Source organism: Oncorhynchus tshawytscha, linkage group LG04 (assembly GCF_018296145.1).
Source record: "Oncorhynchus tshawytscha isolate Ot180627B linkage group LG04, Otsh_v2.0, whole genome shotgun sequence".
Taxonomy (NCBI): domain Eukaryota; kingdom Metazoa; phylum Chordata; class Actinopteri; order Salmoniformes; family Salmonidae; genus Oncorhynchus; species Oncorhynchus tshawytscha.
This window is the reverse complement of record NC_056432.1, coordinates 57,364,819-57,385,813: the sequence shown is the minus strand read 5'-3', so window position 1 is coordinate 57,385,813 and position 20,995 is coordinate 57,364,819. Positions and strand designations below refer to the sequence as shown.

The window sequence follows — 20,995 nt, the reverse complement described above, 5'->3', positions numbered from 1 at the left end:
ATGTTCTACTCATAATATATTTGCCTATATCACATTGTAGTAATTGGATCTCCGTCTAAATATTTGCGCTAACACTCCTGCAGACAGTCATTTAGCCAATGGGAGACGTATTCCCACACTTTGTTTTCGGCTCAGCCAATGCGGGCGATTCTGTGGAAAGGGAAGCGGGGTCTTCACTAGTTATTAAAGCCACAAAGTCATAAATCCCGCCCATGTATACAATTTATCTTCTTAAAATCGGAGTATAAACCTAATCCTAACCTCAACCTTAACCACAGTCTATGCCTAATCCTATCCTTAAATTAAGACATAAAAGCAAATAGTTGTTTTCATACATTTTTACGACATAGTCTATTTTGACTTTGTGGCTGTGGTAACTTGTGGAAACCGGGTAGCTGGTGGATTGGTAGCAGTCACATGACTGGGAAACGATTTCAGGGTTAGCTACCAGTTTGCTGATACAAACTTGATAATCATGGTAAGTGAAAAGGCACAAATAGCTACACTTTATACTTGTGATTATTATCCATCCAATCCTCCTATGTGAGTCATTACTTTTCGGTATTGTTTTTTCGTTATTGCTGTATGGCTGAGACTCGAAAACAGACTCAAATTGTGGGTGGTGCTAGTTAGCTACGGCCTAGTTAAAAGCCAGATAGCTACATGCTAGCTAGTAGCTGGCTAAGGCTGTAGACTAACTGTCAACATATTTCATTTTTGAAGAATCGACCCGATTCATTGATGTCTAGCATCCCTTATGGTCGATTAGTTTCATCTCTTACTTTTAAGACACGAACTTCACCAAGTCAAAGGAGTGCAGTTTGTTAGCTAGTATTTTCATGAAATGTCTAGACGCGTTAGCCAGTTAGCTATCTATCTAGCTAACTAACGTAGCTAGTACAGATCAATGAGAATATCGATTTAACTTAGCATATGTAGCTAACTAGCTAAACTCGATTGGTTATCCGTGACAGAGAGGTCCAAATATACAAACCTGGCCACCACAACTGACGTTAGCTATCTAGTTCAATAACAAAGGTTAGCCAACAGATGTCAGTCATTGATCATTCATTCTGGTGATGCTAGAAATGAACATGGTTCGTGTGAACACAGTGCATACGAATCAGTAGCGAACCATTTGATGATAATCTGGTGACTCAGTGCTAGCTTGCAGTCTACACCTACTACACTCTTGATGAGGCATGTGACATTTTTTTTCACCATTTCTAATCTTAGGCCATCCAGAGGGTTGACATTAGAATAACTATGAATTAGCTAACTCGATGTTTATGTTGGCCAGTACAGTACCACCAATCATTGAATTATTTTCCTGTGGGCATAGCCAGTTTACTGAGCTTCTGAGTCAATGTCATGTCTCGGGCTCCCTGTAACTGTACACCACTGTAGCTGTAATGGTGGATGGAGTATGTCAGAGTAACATGCATGGCATTCCTCTGAGCTTCTGTGTGCTGTCTTTCAGCCTACCACACAGCAGTCACCCCAGGACGAGCAGGAAAAGCTACTTGATGAAGCTGTGCAGGCTGTCAAGGTCCAGTCATTTCAGATGAAGCGTTGCCTGGTAAGATCTACCTATTTCCTCCTTTGTGGGTCTGTTTGATTTCCTTCTCTTTTCTGTTAACAATATAGCAAATATGTATTGTGTTCTCTGACTCTCATCAGTGTATGAGAGAGACAGTGTTTCCAAGCCGCAAGTTACATTACAGCATATTTTGGAGCAGTGTATCAGATATTAAACAAACTGTACTGTATACTCATTGACTTGTTACTTGACTTGTTTTATTGACACTTCCATCTGTAGGACAAGAACAAGCTGATGGATGCATTGAAACATGCATCTAACATGCTGGGCGAACTCAGGACCTCTATGTTATCGCCAAAGAGCTACTACGAACTCTGTATCCTTTACCTGCTGCAACCTATGGATCTCTGGTCTAGACATAGAAACAAAATGCACTCCTCATTCTCAAGATCATTTGACTGTTCTAGGCAAGCCTATGTTTGGTGTTGTTTACAATTGTGCTATGAGTCCCTAATTCTGAGTGCAGATATGGCCATCTCTGACGAGCTCCATTACCTGGAGGTGTACCTGACAGATGAGTTTGCCAAAGGCAGGAAGGTGGCTGACCTCTATGAGCTGGTTCAATATGCAGGGAACATCATCCCCAGACTGTGAGTACTCAAGCATCCTTATGATCGTTTCAGATAGTGAATAAGTGTAAATGGAAAGCTGCACATGTTGTCTTGGACTAGCCTACTTGTACATGTGACAACAATGCCCTCCTTTAGGCAGTGCGAATCAGATGAAGGAGCTTGACCCTAGAGGAATAGGAAACAGAACAAGTAATGACCCCCCCCTCTCCTCTCTCCCAGTTACCTGCTGATCACTGTGGGGGTGGTGTATGTTCGCTCCTTCCCTCAGTCGCGCAAGGACATCCTGAAGGACCTGGTGGAGATGTGTCGTGGGGTGCAGCACCCGCTGAGAGGCCTGTTCCTCAGAAACTACCTGCTGCAGTGCACCCGCAACATCTTGCCTGACGACGGGGAGCAGTTAGAGTAAGAACAAAGGGACAATATCAATTGCATACTCCTTGCATCCTCTTGCCTTGCCACCTTCATGAAACCCTTTGGAGGAGAAGGTCAGAGGGGAGGGACCTTTGGTTTTCTCATCCAATGGTTTTTGAGAAGGAGGTGAGGAAAAAGAGTACGCAATTCAGATTTTCTCCTCACGGGGCTCCCCTCCTGAGCTGCCCCTCACTCATTCTCATCGACCGATTCCCACTCGCAATCCAGGCCTCACAGTGTATTTGTCAGACCTTCTCATTACGCTGTGTCCGTCCTCTGATTGAAGGAGATTTGAGCTCGTTGTTTAGCAATCATCCCAGAAGGTTTAAATGTGACCTTAGAGTTATTGATTTAATGAAAAGGCTTATATACTTCCTCTTGATATATCATGCTCCAGTTAACGAGGCAGAACTTTTGGTCCTCGTCTCTGTCTTTCCAGGGGGGAGGATGCGATGACGGGCGACATTAACGACTCCATTGACTTTGTGTTGCTGAATTTTGCTGAGATGAATAAGCTGTGGGTGCGCATGCAGCACCAGGGCCACAGCCGAGACAGGGAGAAGAGGGAGAAGGAGAGGCAAGAGCTGCGCATCCTGGTCGGGACCAACCTGGTTCGACTCAGCCAGCTGGAGGGGGTCAACGTGGAAAAGTATAAACAGGTTTGTGTTTACGTCTGACTATATATATATATTGATGTCTAGAGCTGCACATTTGCATGTACTAGAAGTAAAATGGAACACTTGACATTAAATCTGAATGCTAATGTATGATTCATCTGAAACTGACTTGAAGACTGTGTAGTTAATATGAATCAGTATGCTTTTTTTGTGCCTTGCAAATGAATTAATGTACTTGAATTGAGAGAATCATGCCATGCAGGGGAGCATAGGAACACATCATGTACTGTTCTAGAATAAAGAGCACCTATAGAATTATGTAGGGTTTAGCCTTTGTCGTTTGTCTATCCGTGGAGACAAGGGAAGATGATCCTTGTCAAGCTCCGAGAGGGGTTCTTAAACCTGAGCACCTCTTGATGTTTTATTTCTGCTATTATATCTACTTTACCTTAGAAATTATGTTTGGCAAAGAGGGATGCAGCATTGGATAAAATACTACATTGAATATGTATTACAGCGTGCAGAAAATAACCAAATACTGAAGTCCCTTATATCTAGAGAGGATGTCTATTGTGTTACATTGTATTTGGGTTATTTCCCTCCCCAGATTGTGCTGTCCGGTGTCCTAGAACAGGTGGTAAACTGCAGAGATTCCCTGGCTCAAGAATATCTCATGGAGTGCATCATTCAGGTAACTACCGTTTCCAGTTTGTCATTGCGTCAAGGTCTGTAGTAGGAAATGCATATGCATGAACTATTACTGATTCATCACATAGACTGGTCAAATGGAGTCACCCTGCCCTGCTGTCTATGGCCTGGCTCTCCTCTTCTATAACAGGTTTTCCCTGATGAGTTCCACCTTCAGACACTGAACCTATTCCTTCGTTCCTGTGCTGACCTGCATCAGCACGTCAATGTCAAAAACATCATCATCGCTCTCATTGACAGGTGATGTAAACTCTGCTACATATGATTTCAGTTCAATCAGTACACAACACACAGGATTGCAATTTTCCCTGGTTTTGTATTGAAACACACTGACGTGATTTATCTTCTCTGTTTTAGACTGGCTTTGTTTGCTCACCGAGAAGATGGACCTGGAATCCCTGCTGAAATCAAACTGTTTGATATTTTCTCCCAACAAGTAGCCACAGTTATACAGGTAAGTGATGGAGAAAGGCTTTATTATTTTTTTCTTTCTCCCCTGCAGATATCAATATCTCTCGCTCAAAAGACAAATTCAGGCACAAAATCGAGATCTAGTTTTCCTCTCATCGACTCAATCTCATGACCTTGATGGATGTTTAAGTAATTCAACTGAAGTAGACTACATTATATGTTATTACATATTTTGTATTTCATGTTTTCCCTCCAGTCCCGCCAGGACATGCCTTCGGAGGATGTGGTCTCACTACAGGTGTCCCTCATCAACCTGGCAATGAAGTGCTACCCTGACCGGGTGGACTATGTGGACAAGGTGTTGGAGAGCACAGTGGAGATCTTCAATAAGCTCAACCTGGAGCAGTAAGAGCACTACCATGTCCCTGTCTCAGTGTTACATAGTTGATCATCTGGATAGTTCTGCTTCTCCTTTGTTTGGTAGAGGAATTCATCGGGCCAAAGATATATATTAATGGAAATTAAAATGAAATTACATTAGCAGGGGTTGCGTAACACAGAAAAAATAGATAAAACGTATAAGAAATATCTTGCTGCGTTTTAACAACGCAGATCTAAAATGCTTATTGTAATTTCAGCTCGTCCTCAGACTCATTTTGTACGTTAGTTGCACTTCTCCACTGAGTATTCATGAATGGGCATTCTGGCAGCGGACAGGGCTCTGACTGATGTGTAGCTACATTTAAAATCGGAAGTTTACATACACTTAGGTTTGAGTCATTAAAACTCGTTTTTCAACCACTCCACAAATTTCTTGTTAACAAACTATAGTTTTGGCAAGTCGGTTAAGACATCTACTTTGTGCATGACACAAGTAATTTTTCCAACAATTTTTTACAGACAGATTATTTCACTTATAATTCACTGTATCGCAATTCCAGTGGGTCAGAAGTTTACATACACTAATTTGACTGTGCCTTTAATCAGCTTGGAAAATTCCAGAAAATGGTTTCATGACTTTAGAAGCTTCTGATAGGCTAATTGACATCATTTCAGTCAATTGAAGGTGTACCTGTGTCGATGTATTTCAAGGCCTACCTTCAAACTCAGTGCCTCTTTGCTTGACATCATGGGAACATTTTAAAAAATCAGCCAAGACCTCCGAAAGATAATTGTAGACCTCCAGTAGTCTGGCTCATCCTTCCGAGCAATTTCCAAACGCCTGAAGGTACCACGTTCATCTGTACAAACAATAGCACGCACGTATGAACACCATGGGACCACGCAGCCGTCATACCGCTCAGGAAGGAGATGCGTTCTGTCTCCTAGAGATTAATGTACTTTGACTTGCACTTTTCGCACCAATCACAGAACAACAGCAAAGGACTTTGTGAAGATGTTGGAGTGAACAGGTACAAAAGTATCTATATCCACAGTAAAGCAAGGAAGGAGCCACTGCTCCAAAACCGCCATAATAAAGCCAGACTACGGTTTGCAACTGCACATGGGGACAAAGATCGTACCTTTTGGAGAAATGTCCTCTGGTCAAAAATAGAACTGTTTGGCCATAATGACCATCGTTATGTTTGGAGGAAAAAGGGGGAGGCCTGCAAGCCGACGAACACCATCCCAACCGTGAAACACGAGGGTGGCAGCATCATGTTGTGTGGGTGCTTTGCTGCAGGATGGACTGGTGCACTTCACAAAATAGATGGCATCATGAGGAGGAGGGAGAATTATGTGGATGTATTGAAGCAACATCTCAAGGCAAGTGAAAGCTTGGTCGCTATAGGGTCTTCCAAATAGACAATGACCCCACGCATCCTTCCAAAATGATAACAAAATGGTTTAAGGACAACAAAGTCAAGATATTGGTGTTGCCGTCACAAAGCCCTGACCTTAATCCTATAGAAAATGTGTGGGCAGAACTGAAAAAGCGTGTGCGAGCAAGGAGGCCTACATACCTGACTCAGTTACACCAGCTCTGTCAGGAGGAATGGGCCAAAATTCACCCAACTTTTTGTGGGAAGCTTGTGGAAGGCTACCCAAAACGCTTGACTCAAGTTAAACAATTTAAAGGCAATGCTAGCAAATACTAATTGACTGTATGTAAACTTCTGACCCACTTGGAATGTGATGAAAGAAAAAATAATTGTCACACCTTTTTATATTTTGTATAAAAAAATTGCCCCTTTTTCTCCCCAATTTCGTGGTATTCAATTGGTAGTTAGTCTTGTCTCATCACTGCAACTCCCGTACGGACTCTGGAGAGTCGAAGGTCGAGAGCTGTGTGTCCTCCGAAACATAACCCAACCCCAAGCCGTACTGCTTCTTGACACAATGCCCACTTAACCCGGAAGCAATCGTGTCAGCGTGCATGCGCCCAACCCGCCACAGGAGTCGCTAGAGCACGATGGGCCAAACCCTCCCCTAACCTGGACGACGCTGGACCAATTGTGCGCCGAGTCTCCAGGTCGCGACCGTCTGCGACAGAGCCTGGATTCGAACCAGGATCTCTAATGGCACAGCTGCACTGCAATACAGTACCTTAGACCACTGCACCACTTGGGAGGCCCCATATAACACTATTTGACGCGTTAAATACTATCAGTAGCACTGTCAAATCTGTACAAAAAGGTTTGCAAACACTGGCCACAAACTATGTGTTTACAATACGACGTTGGTGAAAATATATATTTTTTTGTCATCAAAAATTGCGTGCGAACCAGGGGAAAAAAACACACAGCCACGCCATTGAATAGCAGGCTAGTGGTTGCTTTGCAATGCTTGCAGTTAGCCACTGATTCCTTACAAACCACTCATTGTTGAATTTGCTATTTCCAACTTGTGTAATCTTCATGGCCGAGCACTGATACATTTTATCTATAATTTATCTGAATTATTTATCTTCATATGACAAGGATTAAAAATGATTTGCCAGTAAATTGTCAACTTGATTCATAATGACTGCAAGCAAAAACTTTGAAGTAAGATGTTGACATGATCAGTCCAATCAAAGCTACTGTACATATAACGTCATTGACGTCATTTTATTTGTGGCCGATGACCTTGAGCCTTCTTGGAAGGGTACTTGTAATATAACTCTACGGCAGGACCCAAAGGTCTGAAATCTTGGATGTCTACCCTTACTAAGGACTTAAACTTGGCGATTATGTAGTGTCCCTGTGAGTGACAGAACACTGAGCCAATCACGGCGCAATGCTCCTATTTTCTGCTGGCTTGCCCCACCACCACAGAAAGCACTGAGCTAGGCTGAAACACCTGCATTTTGGAGCTGCCTCACTCAAGAAAACAAAACAGGACCATGTTTGTATGTTCTTTTATTAACTCAATGAGATATATATTATTATTTTTTTATATTGTTTGCAAACTGATGTGACATGTATTAACGCCAAAATAACATGCAAAACAGGCAAGAAAATAAATATTTATATACCTGCCACCGATCTTGTATTAAGAGCTTGCTGAACAAACAACCGCTAGTAGAAAAACCTAATTCTTCAGCAAAGTGCTAGAGTAGGCTACAGTGCTTTGTTCAGCCATACTTGAGACTGAAAGGTTTACAAATCTCAAAAGAAAGCCAGTTGCAGAGTACATTTTCTCATCAAACAGTAATGAATTTTTAAAAATAAATAAAGTTTATCATCCCCATCTATGATCTCAAATCTCTGTAAGAAGTTGTATGTAATTTCTTAATGTAATTCCCTTTTTTCTTTAGACTATATATATATATATATATATATATATATATATTTATTTTTCAGCCATGTGATGTTTGGAAGTTATTATATTTCCCAATTTTCATAAATAGCTGACAAAGGAAACTGCTGTAGCTACTTCAGTATTTTCATTCTCAACGCCATTGTCTCCCCCCTTTCGAAGCATTGCAACCAGTAGCGCGGTCTCGAAAGAGTTGACTAGGCTGCTGAAGATCCCAGTGGACACCTACAACAACATTCTGACCGTTCTGCAACTCAAGCACTTCCCACCACTCTTCGAGTACTTTGATTATGAGTCCCGCAAAAGCATGAGCTGTTACGTTCTGAGCAACACTCTGGACTACAACACCACCATTATATCCCAGGAGCAGGTCAGTACACACACACACACACACCGACACACACACACCAACGCACACATACAGTACCAGTCAAAAGTTTGGACACACCTACTCATTCAAAGGTTTTTCTATATTTTTTTTACATAGTTGATGTCTTGATTATTTTACAATGAAATAACACATGGAATCATGTAGTAATGAAAAAAGTGTAAAACAAATCAAAATATATTTTATATTTGAGATTCTTCAAAGTTGTCACCCTTCGCCTTGATGACAGCTTTGCACAATCTTGGCATTCTCTCAACCAGCTTCATGAGGAATGTTTTTCCAGCAGTCCAACAAGGAGTTCCCACTTATGCTGAGCACTTGTTGGCTGCTTTTCCTTCTCTCTGCAGTCCAACTCATCCCAAACCATCTTAATTGGGTTGAGGTCAGGTGATTGTGGAGGCCAAGTAATCTGATGCAGCACCCCATCACTCTCCTTGATCAAATAGTCCATACACAGCCTGGAGGTGTGTGTTGGGTCATTGTCCTGTTGAAAAACAAATGATAGTCCCACTAAGCGCAAACCAGATGGGATGGCGTATCACTGCAGAATGCTGTGGTAGCCATGCTGGTGAAGTGTGCCTTGAATTCTAAATAAATCACTGACAGTATCACCAGCAAAGCAGCATCACACCACCACCTCCATGCTTCATGGTGAGAGCCACACATGCGAAGATCATCCGTTCACCAACTCTGCGTCTCACAAAAACACGGTGGTTGGAACCAAAAATCTCAAATTTGGACTCATCAGACCAAAGACAGATTTCCACCTGTCTAATGTCCATTACTTGTGTTTCTTGGCCCAAGTGTAAGTCTCTTCTTAGCACTCAGCAATTCGACCATGAGGCCTGTTTCACGCAGTCTCCTCTGAACGGTTGATGTTGAGATGTGTCTGTTACTTGAACCCTGTGAAGCATTTATTTGGGCTGCAAATTTTCAGATTGACTGACCTTCATGTCTTAAAGTAATGATGGACTGTAATTTCTCTTTGGTTATTTGAGCTGTTTTTGCCATAATATGGACTTGGTCTTTTACCAAATCGGGCTATCTGCTGTATACCACCCATACCTTGTCACAACACTACTGATTGGCTCAAATGCATTAAGAAGGAAAGAAATTCCACAAATTAACTTTTAACAAGGCACACCTGTTAATTGAAATGCAATCCAAGTAAGAACCTCATGAAGCTGGTTGAGTGCCAAGAGTGTGCAAAGCTGTCATCAAGACAAAGGGTGGCTACTTTGAAGGATCTCATATAAATATATTTTTCTTTTGTTTAACACTTTCTTTGTCGCTACATGATTCCATATGTGTTATTTCATAGTTTTGATGTCTTCACTATTATTCTACAATGTAGGAAATAGTACAAATAAAGAAAAACCCTTGAATGAGTAGGTGTGTCCAAACTTTCGACCGGTACTGTACACACAAACACGTACTGATATGTGCTACTTACTTATATTTTTGCACATTGAGCTGTGTTCTTTCTCATAAGTGTGTTCTTGTTGTTGGCCTCTTTTCACCTTACTTTGTTTAGGTAAGCATGAACAAAAGGCTCTTTGTATTGTATACTTCCATGCAGTCTGGCTACTTATTTTCATCAATTCTCTTCTTCAAGATATTGGCTGTTAAAGTCATAATAACCTTTTCTAACTTTTCAATTTGGAAAAGGTCAATGTGAACAATGATTCAGAGCACCAGCCTTTTCTAAGAGCGCTCTTAGTGGGACTCCAGGAGATCATTGATTTCCCAGTAATGCCATACGAGGCCTTTTTAAAAGCCTTTCCCCCCACCCTAACTTATATAACTATCTTCACCCATACCTTTTTGGCCATGACATAACTTCAACTCCATTACAATATACTTGCAGTCTGTCGATTTTGTTGTTGCCACTAATAGCCCTTTCCAGTCTGCTCAAGAGAACTTGTTGATGATACAGTACTTTCAGAAAGTATTTGCACTCCTTTTTACACATTTTGGTATGTTACAAAGTGGGATTTCTTATTTATTTAATGGTCCTTTTTGTCAACAGTCCATACAATACTCTGTAATATCATTTGTAAAATTCTATGATTTTGAAATGTATATAAAATGTTAAAAAGTACACATTTCTTTATTAGATAAGTATTCAACCCCCTGAGTCAATACATTTTAGAATCACCTTTGGCAGCGATTACAGCTGTGAGTGTTTTTGGGTAAGTATCTAAGAGCTTTGCATACCTGGATTGAACAATATTTGCCCATTTTATAATTCTTCAAGCTCTGTCATGTTGGTTGTTGATCGTTGCTAGACAGTCATTTTCAAGTCTTGCCATAGAGTTTCAAGCCAATTTGGCAAAACTGTAACTAGGCTACTCGGGAACATTAAATCTTAAATCATTAAGTCTTCTTGGTAAGCAACTCCAGTGTAGATTTGGCCATGTATTTTAGGTTATTTTCCTGCTTAAAGGTGAATTTTTCTTCCAGTGTCTGTTGGAAAGCAGACTGAACCAGATTTTCCTCTAGGATTTGTCTGTGCTTGGCTCTATGTTTATTTTTGTCCTAAATAACTTCCTTGTCCTTCCTGATGAACAGCATACCCATAACATGATGCAGCCTCCACCATGCTTGAAAATGTGAAGAGTGGTACTCAGTGATCTGTTGTGTTGGATTTGCCCCCAAACATAATGCTTTATATTCAGGACCAAAAGTGCATTTCTTTGCCACATTTTTAGCAGGATTATACTTTAGTTCCTTATTGCAAACAGGATGCATGTTTTGGAATATTTGTATTCTGTACAGGCTTCCTTCTTTTCACTGTCAGTTAGGTTAGTATTCTGGAGTAACTACAATGTTGTTGATCCATCCTCAGCTTTCTCTTATCACAGCCATTAAACTGTAACTGTTTTAAGGTCACCATTGGTCTCATTGTGAAATCCCTGAGGGGTTTCCTTCCTTTCCAGCAACTGAGTTAGGAAGGATGCCTGTATCCGTGTAGCGACTGGGTTTATTGATACACTATCCAAATGTAATTGATAACTTCACTATGCTCAAAGGGATATACAGTGTCTGCTTTTTAAAAAAACTTTCAGTCCATGGAACTTATGTCACTTGTTAAGCACAGTTTTCCTCCTGTACTAATTCAGTCTTGACATAACAAAGGAGTTGAATACTTTTCATTTTTAATTTATTTTTTAATTTATTTTTATCTAAAGACAAAAGTACACTTTTTTACATTGTGTGGTATTGTGTGTAGGCCAGTGACACAATCTCAATTTGATCCATTTTTATTTCAGGCTGTAACAACAAAATGTGGAAAAAGTCCAGGCGTGTGAATACTTTCTGAAAGCACTGTAAATATCTCACTGCTGAAGCACCGCTTTCTCTCTCGCTCCAGGTGGATGCCATCCTGTCCCTGGTGTCGACACTGATCCAGGACCAGCCAGACCAGCCCGCTGAGGACCCAGACCCAGAGGACTTTGCTGAGGAGCAGAGCCTTGTGGGTCGCTTCATTCATCTGCTGCTTTCCGATGACCCCGACCAACAGTATCTGGCAAGCTTTGCTTCCCATACAGTTGAATTCCGTCACAGTATCAATGTGTTTTCAGGAGATGTGTTTCATGGCATATGTTAATGGAGGGCTCCGTCATGTTCTTCAGATCCTGAATACAGCCAGGAAGCACTTTGGTGCTGGGGGGAACCAGAGGATTCGCTACACTCTTCCACCGCTGGTGTTTGCTGCCTATCAGCTGTCCTTCCGCTACAAAGAGAACTCTTCATCAGTACGTCACGTAACCCTTACCCTAACTCTTCTGAACAAAAATATAAACCCAACGTGTAAAGTGTTGGTCCCATTTTTCATGAGCTGAAATGGAAGAATGTTAATGTCTCTACTATAAGATGCCTCCAACGTTGTTTTAGAGAATTTGGCAGTACATCCAACCGGCTTCACAACCGCAGACCACGTGGTACCATGCCAGCCCAGGACCTCCACATCTGGCTTCTTCACCTGTGGGATCATCAGGGAGGGGGGATGCTGAGGATTATTTCTGTCTGTAATAAAGCCTTTTTGTGGGGAAAAACTCATTCTGATTGGCTGGGCCTGACTCCCCAGTGGGTGGACCTGGCTCCCAAGTGGGTTGGCCTATGCCCTCCCAGGCCTACCAATGGATGTGCCCCCTGCCCAGTCATGTGAAATCCATCGATTAGGGCATTATTTATTTATTTATTTATTTAAGTTGACTGATTTCCTTCTATGAACTGTAACTCAGTAAAATCTTTGTAATTGTTGCATTTATATTTTTGTTCAGTATACATAGTTTTTTTTACGAAGTTATGAAGAGGATGATTTATGATAAACAGGAAGGTGGATTTGAACTGTCTTCTCTTTGTTGAACACGTCCCACAGGATGATAAATGGGAGAAGAAGTGCCAGAAGATCTTCTCATTTGCCCACCAAACCATCAGTGCTCTGATCAAGGCTGAGCTGGCTGAGCTGCCCCTCAGACTCTTCCTACAGGGGGCGCTGGCCGCAGGAGAGATTGGCTTCGAGAACCACGAGACTGTGGCCTACGAGTTTATGTCACAGGTACAAGGGACAAAATGGGTTGAGTGTTAAATATTGGAGGAAGGAGGTCACTGCCCCTCTTCGCCTTAGGTTTACTTGTGCCCTGTGTTGGCAGCATTGATCCACTGATTTCACAGTCAGGAATTTTTCTATATCTGTTTTCCCTGTGAATCATAACATACGACTGCCACCCCCCAGGCCTTCTCCCTGTATGAGGATGAGATCAGCGACTCCAAGGCTCAACTCGCAGCTATCACGCTGATCATCGGCACGTTTGAGAGAACAAAATGCTTCAGCGAGGAGAACCACGAGCCTCTGAGGACACAGTGTGCGCTCGCTGCCTCAAAACTGCTCAAGAAGCCAGACCAGTGTCGGGCCGTCAGCATCTGTGCACACCTCTTCTGGTCCGGACGCAACACTGAAAAGAATGGAGAGGAGGTGGGGGTTGTGATCACAAAGAGGATAAATATATAATTATTGTGTGAAATACAGTGCCGTTCTAAAGATGATAGTGTCACCATAGTAACATACATGCAGTAACAGTCTAGTAACCAAGTATTGAGATTGATTGCCTTGCTTTGTCTTCTGCTCTGATGAGATGTAAAAAAAAACATTTTTTAAATCCCCATATGACAAGCAGGGTGGTAATTGTAAGGTTCCTTGCGCATAATGACACATAATCAGAGTATTGAAGCATGGGAAATGCAGTAAGAGGTTCTCTTTGTTCTGTATTTATATTCAGAGTTTCAACTTCCTCTTCATCACAGGTGGCGTGTGTGTGAATGCGTGGTAAAAGAGTTTTACACCACCGTCTTTGTCCTCAGATTCTTGACGGGAAGAGGGTGATGGAGTGCTTAAAGAAGGCCCTGAAAATCGCCAACCAGTGCATGGACCCGTCATTGCAAGTGCAGCTCTTCATTGAGATCCTGAACAGATATGTCTGTTTCTACGAAAGAGAGAATGATGCGGTATGTGCACATTTCTTCCCTTTTGTCCTCCTCGTCTATACTACCACTCATTCCTGACATGCTTTTTAAGAACCAGGCTTGCATTATGAAATCCTGACGTCTTTTCAACGCACTTCAAGTGCAGACGGTCACATTGAGCTGCCTGGAGTGACGCCATCCAATCTCCTGTGTTCTCTGAGTTTATTGGAACAGTGTTGGGACTTGCTAGGACACCAAGGGGACACCCACTCTTTGGTGGTTATTTACCAGCGCAGCAAGGAGGGAAGGACAGGAGGCTACAGCTCACCCACCCACTCTCCACAGACAGATACCCCATCTGCCTCAGTTGGGGTGTCTTACAGGGTGTTTTTCTTAACAGCTAGAGAGGGTACTAGGCTTCCAGGGACTGAGAACGGGGGCTCCATAGTCAGAACAATTTGAGACACTGATGACATTTTTTTCTTCCCCCTAAATCATTATATAACTTTTGTCTTATAACTGAGTATATTTCTGCATAGCTACAGTAGGTAATATGTACTTTTTCTCTCACTAATTTCAACGTATTTGAAATTATTATTTGAAATCATGAGCTGTCTTGATCCCCTGTAGGTGACGGTCCAGGTTCTGAACCAGCTGATCCAGAAGATCCGAGAGGACCTGCCAAACCTGGAGGCCAGCGAGGAGACTGAGCAGATCAACAAACACTTCCACAACACACTGGAGCACCTGCGTCTGCAGAGAGAGTCGCCGGAGGCCGAGGGGCCTGCTTATGAGGGCCTGGTGCTGTAGGGCCCGCTACACTTATCAATATCTATATATATATTTACACACACATGTACACTTACACCAGGGTATTCCATCCATTGGGAAAAATGCCAACCCCACCAACAACACCTGCCTTCCATATCTCTATTTCTTTCTCTTTCTATCCTTTTCTCCTCTCACTCTATTTCCTTCTATCATCCCCCTTTATTTCATGTTACCATTTTTAGCATAAGGTGTTGCATTTAAAGGTGTTGCTTTTGAGAATACATGGTGTACAGGCTGCAGTTTGCCTTGCACTTCCTGTGTGTTGTCATTCCATCATATTTGACCATTTCTGTTGTCCGTCGTCACCCTCAGAAGGCGAAGATCTAGCCAGTGGAAGCTCATGTTTAAACTTTGTACCCTACTCATCTCCTCTGTCTGTACGTCATCATGATTTCATGGTCATGCAAAAGAAAGAAATTGCCTGCTTTTATGTCTCGTCATTACTAGGTCGTACTGGGGGAGAGTTATCCCATTGACCTAACGCTGTGACCCAACAACCCCTTCTCCTCCATGGACTAACACCTGGGCAGTTGGCTGTAGATTTTCCTTTGCCCTCCTTTTATCTCTTTCTCTCTCTCTCAACTGCTTCACTCATTTAGCTTGAGCTTTTTTTTTTCTGGTTGCGGCCTTACTTCTGTGGTTGACAGCCATTTGTAGAGAGTTAAGCGGCGTGTGTTGGTGCATGCTTTTACATAGACCTGCTCTGGATATCTCAATGAGTGGTAGGAGGAACTGATGTGTATGATACCCCTTTGTCACTGGCGCTACTAAAGTGGCAGCTAACCTTTAATTTCTTAGATGTCCACATTGATTAAAAGATCTCTGCTGGGGGTGGATTCTATTCATCTCGTTGTATTCTGGATTCTGAACCCTATTGTATGTATGAGCTACTTGTAAATCAGCAAAAACAGAATAAATATCATGTCGTTTGCACAAATAAACAAATTGATATTAACCCTACATGTCTATAACTTGGTGTCCATCTTCTTTTATGCTACAGATAACTAGCCTCTGGTTTTCAATTAATACTGAGTCGGTGCACTGAAAGGGAGATTCACGTTAGTGAATGGATCGACATTTGCTTACAAGATGGTCACTCTTTTATGAAAGACAAGGTTATTATGAACGTTATATTTTTAGAAACACTGTGTTTTCTACTATTTAGTTTGGATGGTCAAGGTTGTGTTGTGACTCATGCTTAACAAATGAGGACCAATTAGCTATCTCCTGACTACGGCTGTTATTCAGTTTTACTTCATCCGTTGCTAGGTGACTGTTCAATGGAGACAGTCTCTCGTTGATGGCCCACGGAATAACAATCACAGCTGAGAACATGTTTTTCTTTGTCATTTAGTGGCATTTTGGTGCCTCTATAAAGGCTAACATACAGTATGTGTTGCAAAAAAGGTGTTGAACACTGTTGCCTGAAGTCAAAGGTAGACGCCAGGGTAATAAACATATTGGAGATGAGCTGCTGCATGTATTTATTGTTCAGCATAAAACAGACATTACATTTGTTGTAAAGGTAACTAATACACGTAAGATCTGCAAACAAGCACGTGCTACACAGAAATACAAAACAATATTCATGGTGACCGTCTGTACCCAGTGTTGTGCAACACTCGTACGACCTGTCCGCCTACACTAACATCATGAGACAACTGATTATGTAAAACTGTCAGAACAAGGCCATAGTTGTCAGTGCAATTTGGTCATGCTTAATACATTTGTTCCATATACTGTGGCTGAATTTGAATCTTGGTGGTACAAAGCAGTTTTCTGAAAGCCTTTCTGAAGCTGGTATGACACAGTGGGTAAAGGACAGGGTTGATGGAGGAGTTGACCCACAGTAACCAGAAGGAGATTTCATACAGGTAGTGCTGGACACATTGGGCATGACATGCTGCACGAATGATCATTAACAGTGTGTAGGGAGCCCAGCACAGGCCAAACACACACACAATCACTGCCAGGGACTTGGCAACCTTCTTGTCCTTTGAGAGACGAAAACGACTGGCAGCTACTTCAGATTGGCTGCGCTGTTTACTGAACGAGTGCTCCGCTGACTGGAACCGCGTCCTCCTGGAATGCTGGACCACATCATCCACTTGCAGTGGAGGAAGGTCCAGAATCGTGCTGTCCTTACTTGTCTCATGGTTGCTGTTCCCAGTTACTGCTGACACTTTAGCAGTAGATAGAATACCTCCTAACCTGGCAGCATTGTCTGGGATCCTTTGGGCTTCACCTTCCACTGGTCTGACGAAGAATACATGCTGAACTCCAGCTTTGAGGGCCTCCATCTCACAGTCTCCAGTCCCCTCGACAGGCTGCTCATCCCTCACCTGGTTCCGCCTCCTGATGTTGATGTAGATGCTGATGTTGAAGTACATGACAGTAACAAAGGGGGTGAAAAACTCAACAGTGGATGCCGTCATCAAGAAATACCAGTTGAAGTAAAACTCTGCGTGGCACTCTTTGTCGGGCACCACGCTACTACCAGCGATGTATTCCCAGATAATGATCGCTGGCCCATAGAGTAGGAAAGCAGCCAGCCACACACTCAGCATCTTCAGAACAGCCTCCCGGGTCACACCTTTCTGACACCTGTAGCTCACCTGATACAGAAAGAACGGAACGGTGGCATTATTGAAATGGGGTGTACACAGGTTCTTGGTGCACTAAAGAAAACCTGTCAATTATGATATTTTGAAATGGCTTTACATTTCATTACTTCCATATCACTCACAGTTGAAAATGAAACCTGCTGCAGGAAAGGATAATCATGCGTAAATGTTTTCTCACCGCTCGTGTGACAGATATAAATCTGTCGAAGCTGATCAGGACGATGTTGAACACTGATGCAGTGCATAAAGTATAGTCCACCACCAGCCATATCTTGCAAAGACCTCGTCCGAGTTTCCACTCGCCGGTAATGACATAGGGGATATAAGCAGGAATACAAAAGCCGCCTGCAGGTGGGATGGAACACACATTTTACGCACGACTATTAAGCACGCATTTGAAACTCGTTCAGATATTTTGGCAATATAGAACAGTACAGAGAGAATATATGTATGGGTAGCAGTAGCTTATGAATCATGCACAACAGTATGTATACCTTTACAACAATGGCACACAATGTATTTGCTCACACAATACATTTACGCACTCACCAACGAGTAAATCGGCTATGGCCAAATTCAAAAAGAAAAAGTTCCCTTGAGTTCGCAAACTTTTCTCCACCGCAAAGGCTAATATTACAAGCGCGTTGCCGAGCACAGTGGCGAAGACAAGAAGCGTCATGAGCACGGCCAAGAACACTGAGGTAGACGGAGAGAATTGTCCATATTGCGAACGTGGGTTCCCAGGCATCTCCATATCACCAAGCGCCGTGGCGTTTCCCTGGGTAACCACAGACCAGTTGAGCATCTCATTCGATTTCCAATGCGAAGTGACGGCCATGGAAGTTCCAGCACCCAGTAATAAAGATTCGGGTTGCATTGTCCCTACTTTTATTAATTTTTATATTAGCTTAACCAGCCAACTTCAATAGCATGTTAAAGTTGTTAAAGCTGACATTCCATGGGGTTCGTGTGAAGACTGAAAACGAAGAGGAAGATGCCGTTTTTATAGGCTGCAGCCTACATAAAACGAGAGCTGCGTTTTTATTGGTTGTTTTGCAGTGCTTGTGAGAACTGAAAAAACAGGACATATGATTCCTATCTCTTATGTCTGTTTGAGCAGATAGTATATAAAGACAGTGAAATAAAGATTAGAATAGTTAATTCCTTAGAATACACAACATTTGAAGGCATATGGGGTTTTCTGTATTTCTTTCTAAACACAATTTTTGCTGTTAGAAAATATGAATTTCCAAGGCAAAAATAAATTAAAATGTAATGTCTGGAAGGTATTCTCATCTAATTTCATATTAATATTAAAATTGTGGCTGGCTTTGCAAAGTTGTGTCAAATACTAATTCTAAACTAAACAAAAATATATAGGCAACATGCAACAATTTAAAAGATTTTACTCTGTTACAGTTCATAAGGAAATCATCTATGGATTTCACATGACTGGGAATAGAGACACGCATCTGTTGCTCACAGATACCTTAATAAAGGTAAATCAAATCAAATCTTATTTGTCACATGCGCGGAATACAACATGTGTACTTACTGACATGCCCTTAACCAACAATGCAGTTTTAAGAAAATCCCTAAAAAAGTAAGAGATAAGAATAACAAATAATTAAAGAGCAGCAGTATATAACAATAGCGGGGCTATATACAGTCGGTGACAGTACAGAGTTAATGTGTCAATGTTCAAGGGGCACCGGTGTCAAGGTAATTGAGGTAATTATGTACATGTAGGTAAAGTTTGCCATGCGGTAGCAGAGAGAATAGTCTATGACTAGGGTGGCTGGAGTCTTTGACCATTTTTAGGGCCTTCCTCTGACGCCGCCTGGTATAGAGGTCCTAGATGGCAGGAAGCTTGGCCCCAGTGATGTACTGGGCCGTACGCACTACCCTCTGTAGTGCCTTGCGGTTGGAGGCAGAGCAGTTGCCTATACCAGGCAGTGATGCAACCCGTCAGGATGCTCTCAATGGTGGAGCTGTAAAACCTTTTGAGAATCTGAGGACCCATGCCAAATCTTTTCAATCTCCAGAGGGTGAATAGGTTTTGTTGTGCCCTCTTCACGACTGTCTTGGTGTGCTTGGACCATGTTAGTTTGTTGGTGATGTGGACACCAAGGAACTTGAAGCTCTCAACCTGCTCCACTAACAGCCCCGTTGATGGGAATTGGGGCGTGCTTGGTCCTACTTTTCCTGTAGTGCACAATCTTCTCCTTTGTCTTGATCACATTGATGGAGAGGTGGTTGTCCTTGCACCACACGGTCAGGTCTCTGACCTTCTCCCTATAGGCTGTCTCATCGTTGTCGGTGATCAGGCCTAACACTGTTATGTCATCAGCAAACTTAATGGTGTTGGAGTCGTGCCTGGCAGTGCAGTCATGACTGAACAGGGAGTACAGGAGGGGACTGAGTACGCACTCCTGAGGGGCCCCCGTGCTGAGGATCAGCATGGTGGATGTGTTGTTACCTACCCTTACCACCTGGGGGCAGCCCGTCAGGAAGTCCAGGATCCAGTTCCAGAGGGAGGTGTTTAGTCCCAGGGTCCTTAGCTTAGTGATGAGCTTTGAGGGTACTATGGTGTTGAACACTGAGCTGTAGTCAATGACTGGCATTCTCACATAGGTGTTCCTTTTGTCCAGGTGGGAAAGGGCAGTGTGGAGTGCAGTAGAGATTGCATCATCTGTGGATCTGTTGGTACAGTATGCAAATTGGAGTGGGTCAGGGTTTCTGTGGTAATGGTGTTGATGTTAGCCATGACCAGCCTTTCAAAGCATTTCATGGCTACAGACCTGAGTGCTACGGGTCAGTAGTCATTTAGGCAGATTACCTTAGTGTTCTTGGGAACAGGGACTATGGTGGTCTGCTTGAAACATGTTGGTATTACAGACTCAGACAGGGAGAGGTTGAAAATGTCAGTGAAGACACTTGCCAGTTAATCAGCGCAAGCTCAGAGTACATGTCCTTGTAATCCATCTGGTCCTGTGAATGTTGACCTGTTTAAAGGTCTTACTCATATCGGCTGCAGAGAGCGTGATCACACAGTCATCCAGAACAGCTGATGGTCTCATGCATGTTTCAGTGTTACTTGCCTTAAAGCGAGCATAGAAGTTATTTAGCTTGTCTGGTCGGCTCGTGTCATTTGTCAGCTCTCGTGTCATTTGGCAGCTCTCGGCGCTGGTGTTTGATGGTTCGTCGGAGGGCATAGTGGGATTTCTTATAAGCTTCCGGGTTAGAGTCCCGCTTCTTGAAAGCGGCAGCTCTACCCTTTAGCTCAGTGCAAATGTTGCCTGTAATCCATGGCCTCTGGTTGGGGTATGTACGTACAGTCACTGTGGGGACGACCTCCTCAATGCACTTATTGATAAAGCCAGTGACTGATGTGGTGTACTCCTCAATGCCATCGGAAGAATCCCGGAACATATTCCAGTCACTTTTTTAAGACAGAGTCACTGGTGCTTCCTATGGTAAGAGCGTGGATCAGAAAACCAGTCAGTATCTGGCATGACCACCATTTTCCTCTTGCAGCATGACATTTCCTTTGCATAGAGTTGATCAGGCTGTTGATTGTGACCTGTGGAATGTTGTGCAAATCCTCTTCAATGGCTGTGCGA

General features: G+C 42.7%; 2 protein-coding genes across 4 annotated transcripts; one reads left to right on the top strand and one right to left on the bottom strand.

Moving 5' to 3' along the window:
• The first annotated feature begins 322 nt into the window (after positions 1-322).
• LOC112249077 (vacuolar protein sorting-associated protein 35) lies at positions 323-15,708 on the top strand. Of its 3 annotated transcripts, none has more exons than XM_024418717.2 (17): positions 323-478; positions 1,496-1,579; positions 1,820-1,916; positions 2,067-2,190; positions 2,392-2,574; positions 3,023-3,242; positions 3,808-3,891; positions 4,039-4,148; positions 4,266-4,362; positions 4,576-4,724; positions 8,223-8,430; positions 11,822-11,977; positions 12,084-12,206; positions 12,833-13,012; positions 13,190-13,429; positions 13,816-13,959; positions 14,548-15,708. In XM_024418717.2, the coding sequence occupies exons 1-17, from the start codon at positions 476-478 to the stop codon at positions 14,725-14,727; spliced, it is 2,382 nt and encodes a 793-aa protein (XP_024274485.1). In that variant the 5' UTR covers positions 323-475; the 3' UTR covers positions 14,728-15,708. The 3 variants fall into 3 exon arrangements, with proteins under 3 accessions (XP_024274485.1, XP_024274483.1, XP_024274484.1); XM_024418715.2 differs by having other exon boundaries at positions 350-478; positions 1,481-1,579; XM_024418716.2 differs by having other exon boundaries at positions 368-478; positions 1,493-1,579.
• Positions 15,709-16,220: 512 nt separating this feature from the next.
• On the bottom strand, positions 16,221-18,334 carry LOC112249742 (histamine H3 receptor). The gene is made up of 3 exons (XM_024419519.1): positions 17,922-18,334; positions 17,551-17,717; positions 16,221-17,363 (listed from the first exon to the last, which is right to left on the bottom strand). The coding sequence occupies exons 1-3, from the start codon at positions 18,247-18,249 to the stop codon at positions 16,467-16,469; spliced, it is 1,392 nt and encodes a 463-aa protein (XP_024275287.1). The 5' UTR covers positions 18,250-18,334; the 3' UTR covers positions 16,221-16,466.
• Between the last annotated feature and the right edge of the window lie 2,661 nt (positions 18,335-20,995).

Coding starts and splice junctions, on each gene's coding strand:
- LOC112249077 (XM_024418715.2), top strand. Junction 12,207..12,832: donor ACAAAGAGAACTCTTCATCA/GTACGTCACGTA, acceptor CACGTCCCACAG/GATGATAAATGGGAGAAGAA. Junction 13,013..13,189: donor CCTACGAGTTTATGTCACAG/GTACAAGGGACA, acceptor GCCACCCCCCAG/GCCTTCTCCCTGTATGAGGA.
- LOC112249742 (XM_024419519.1), bottom strand. CDS start 18,249: ATGCAACCCGAATCTTTATTACTGGGTGCTGGAACTTCCATGGCCGTC. Junction 17,718..17,921: donor CATAGCCGATTTACTCGTTG/GTGAGTGCGTAA, acceptor TCCCACCTGCAG/GCGGCTTTTGTATTCCTGCT. Junction 17,364..17,550: donor TTATATCTGTCACACGAGCG/GTGAGAAAACAT, acceptor TTTCTGTATCAG/GTGAGCTACAGGTGTCAGAA.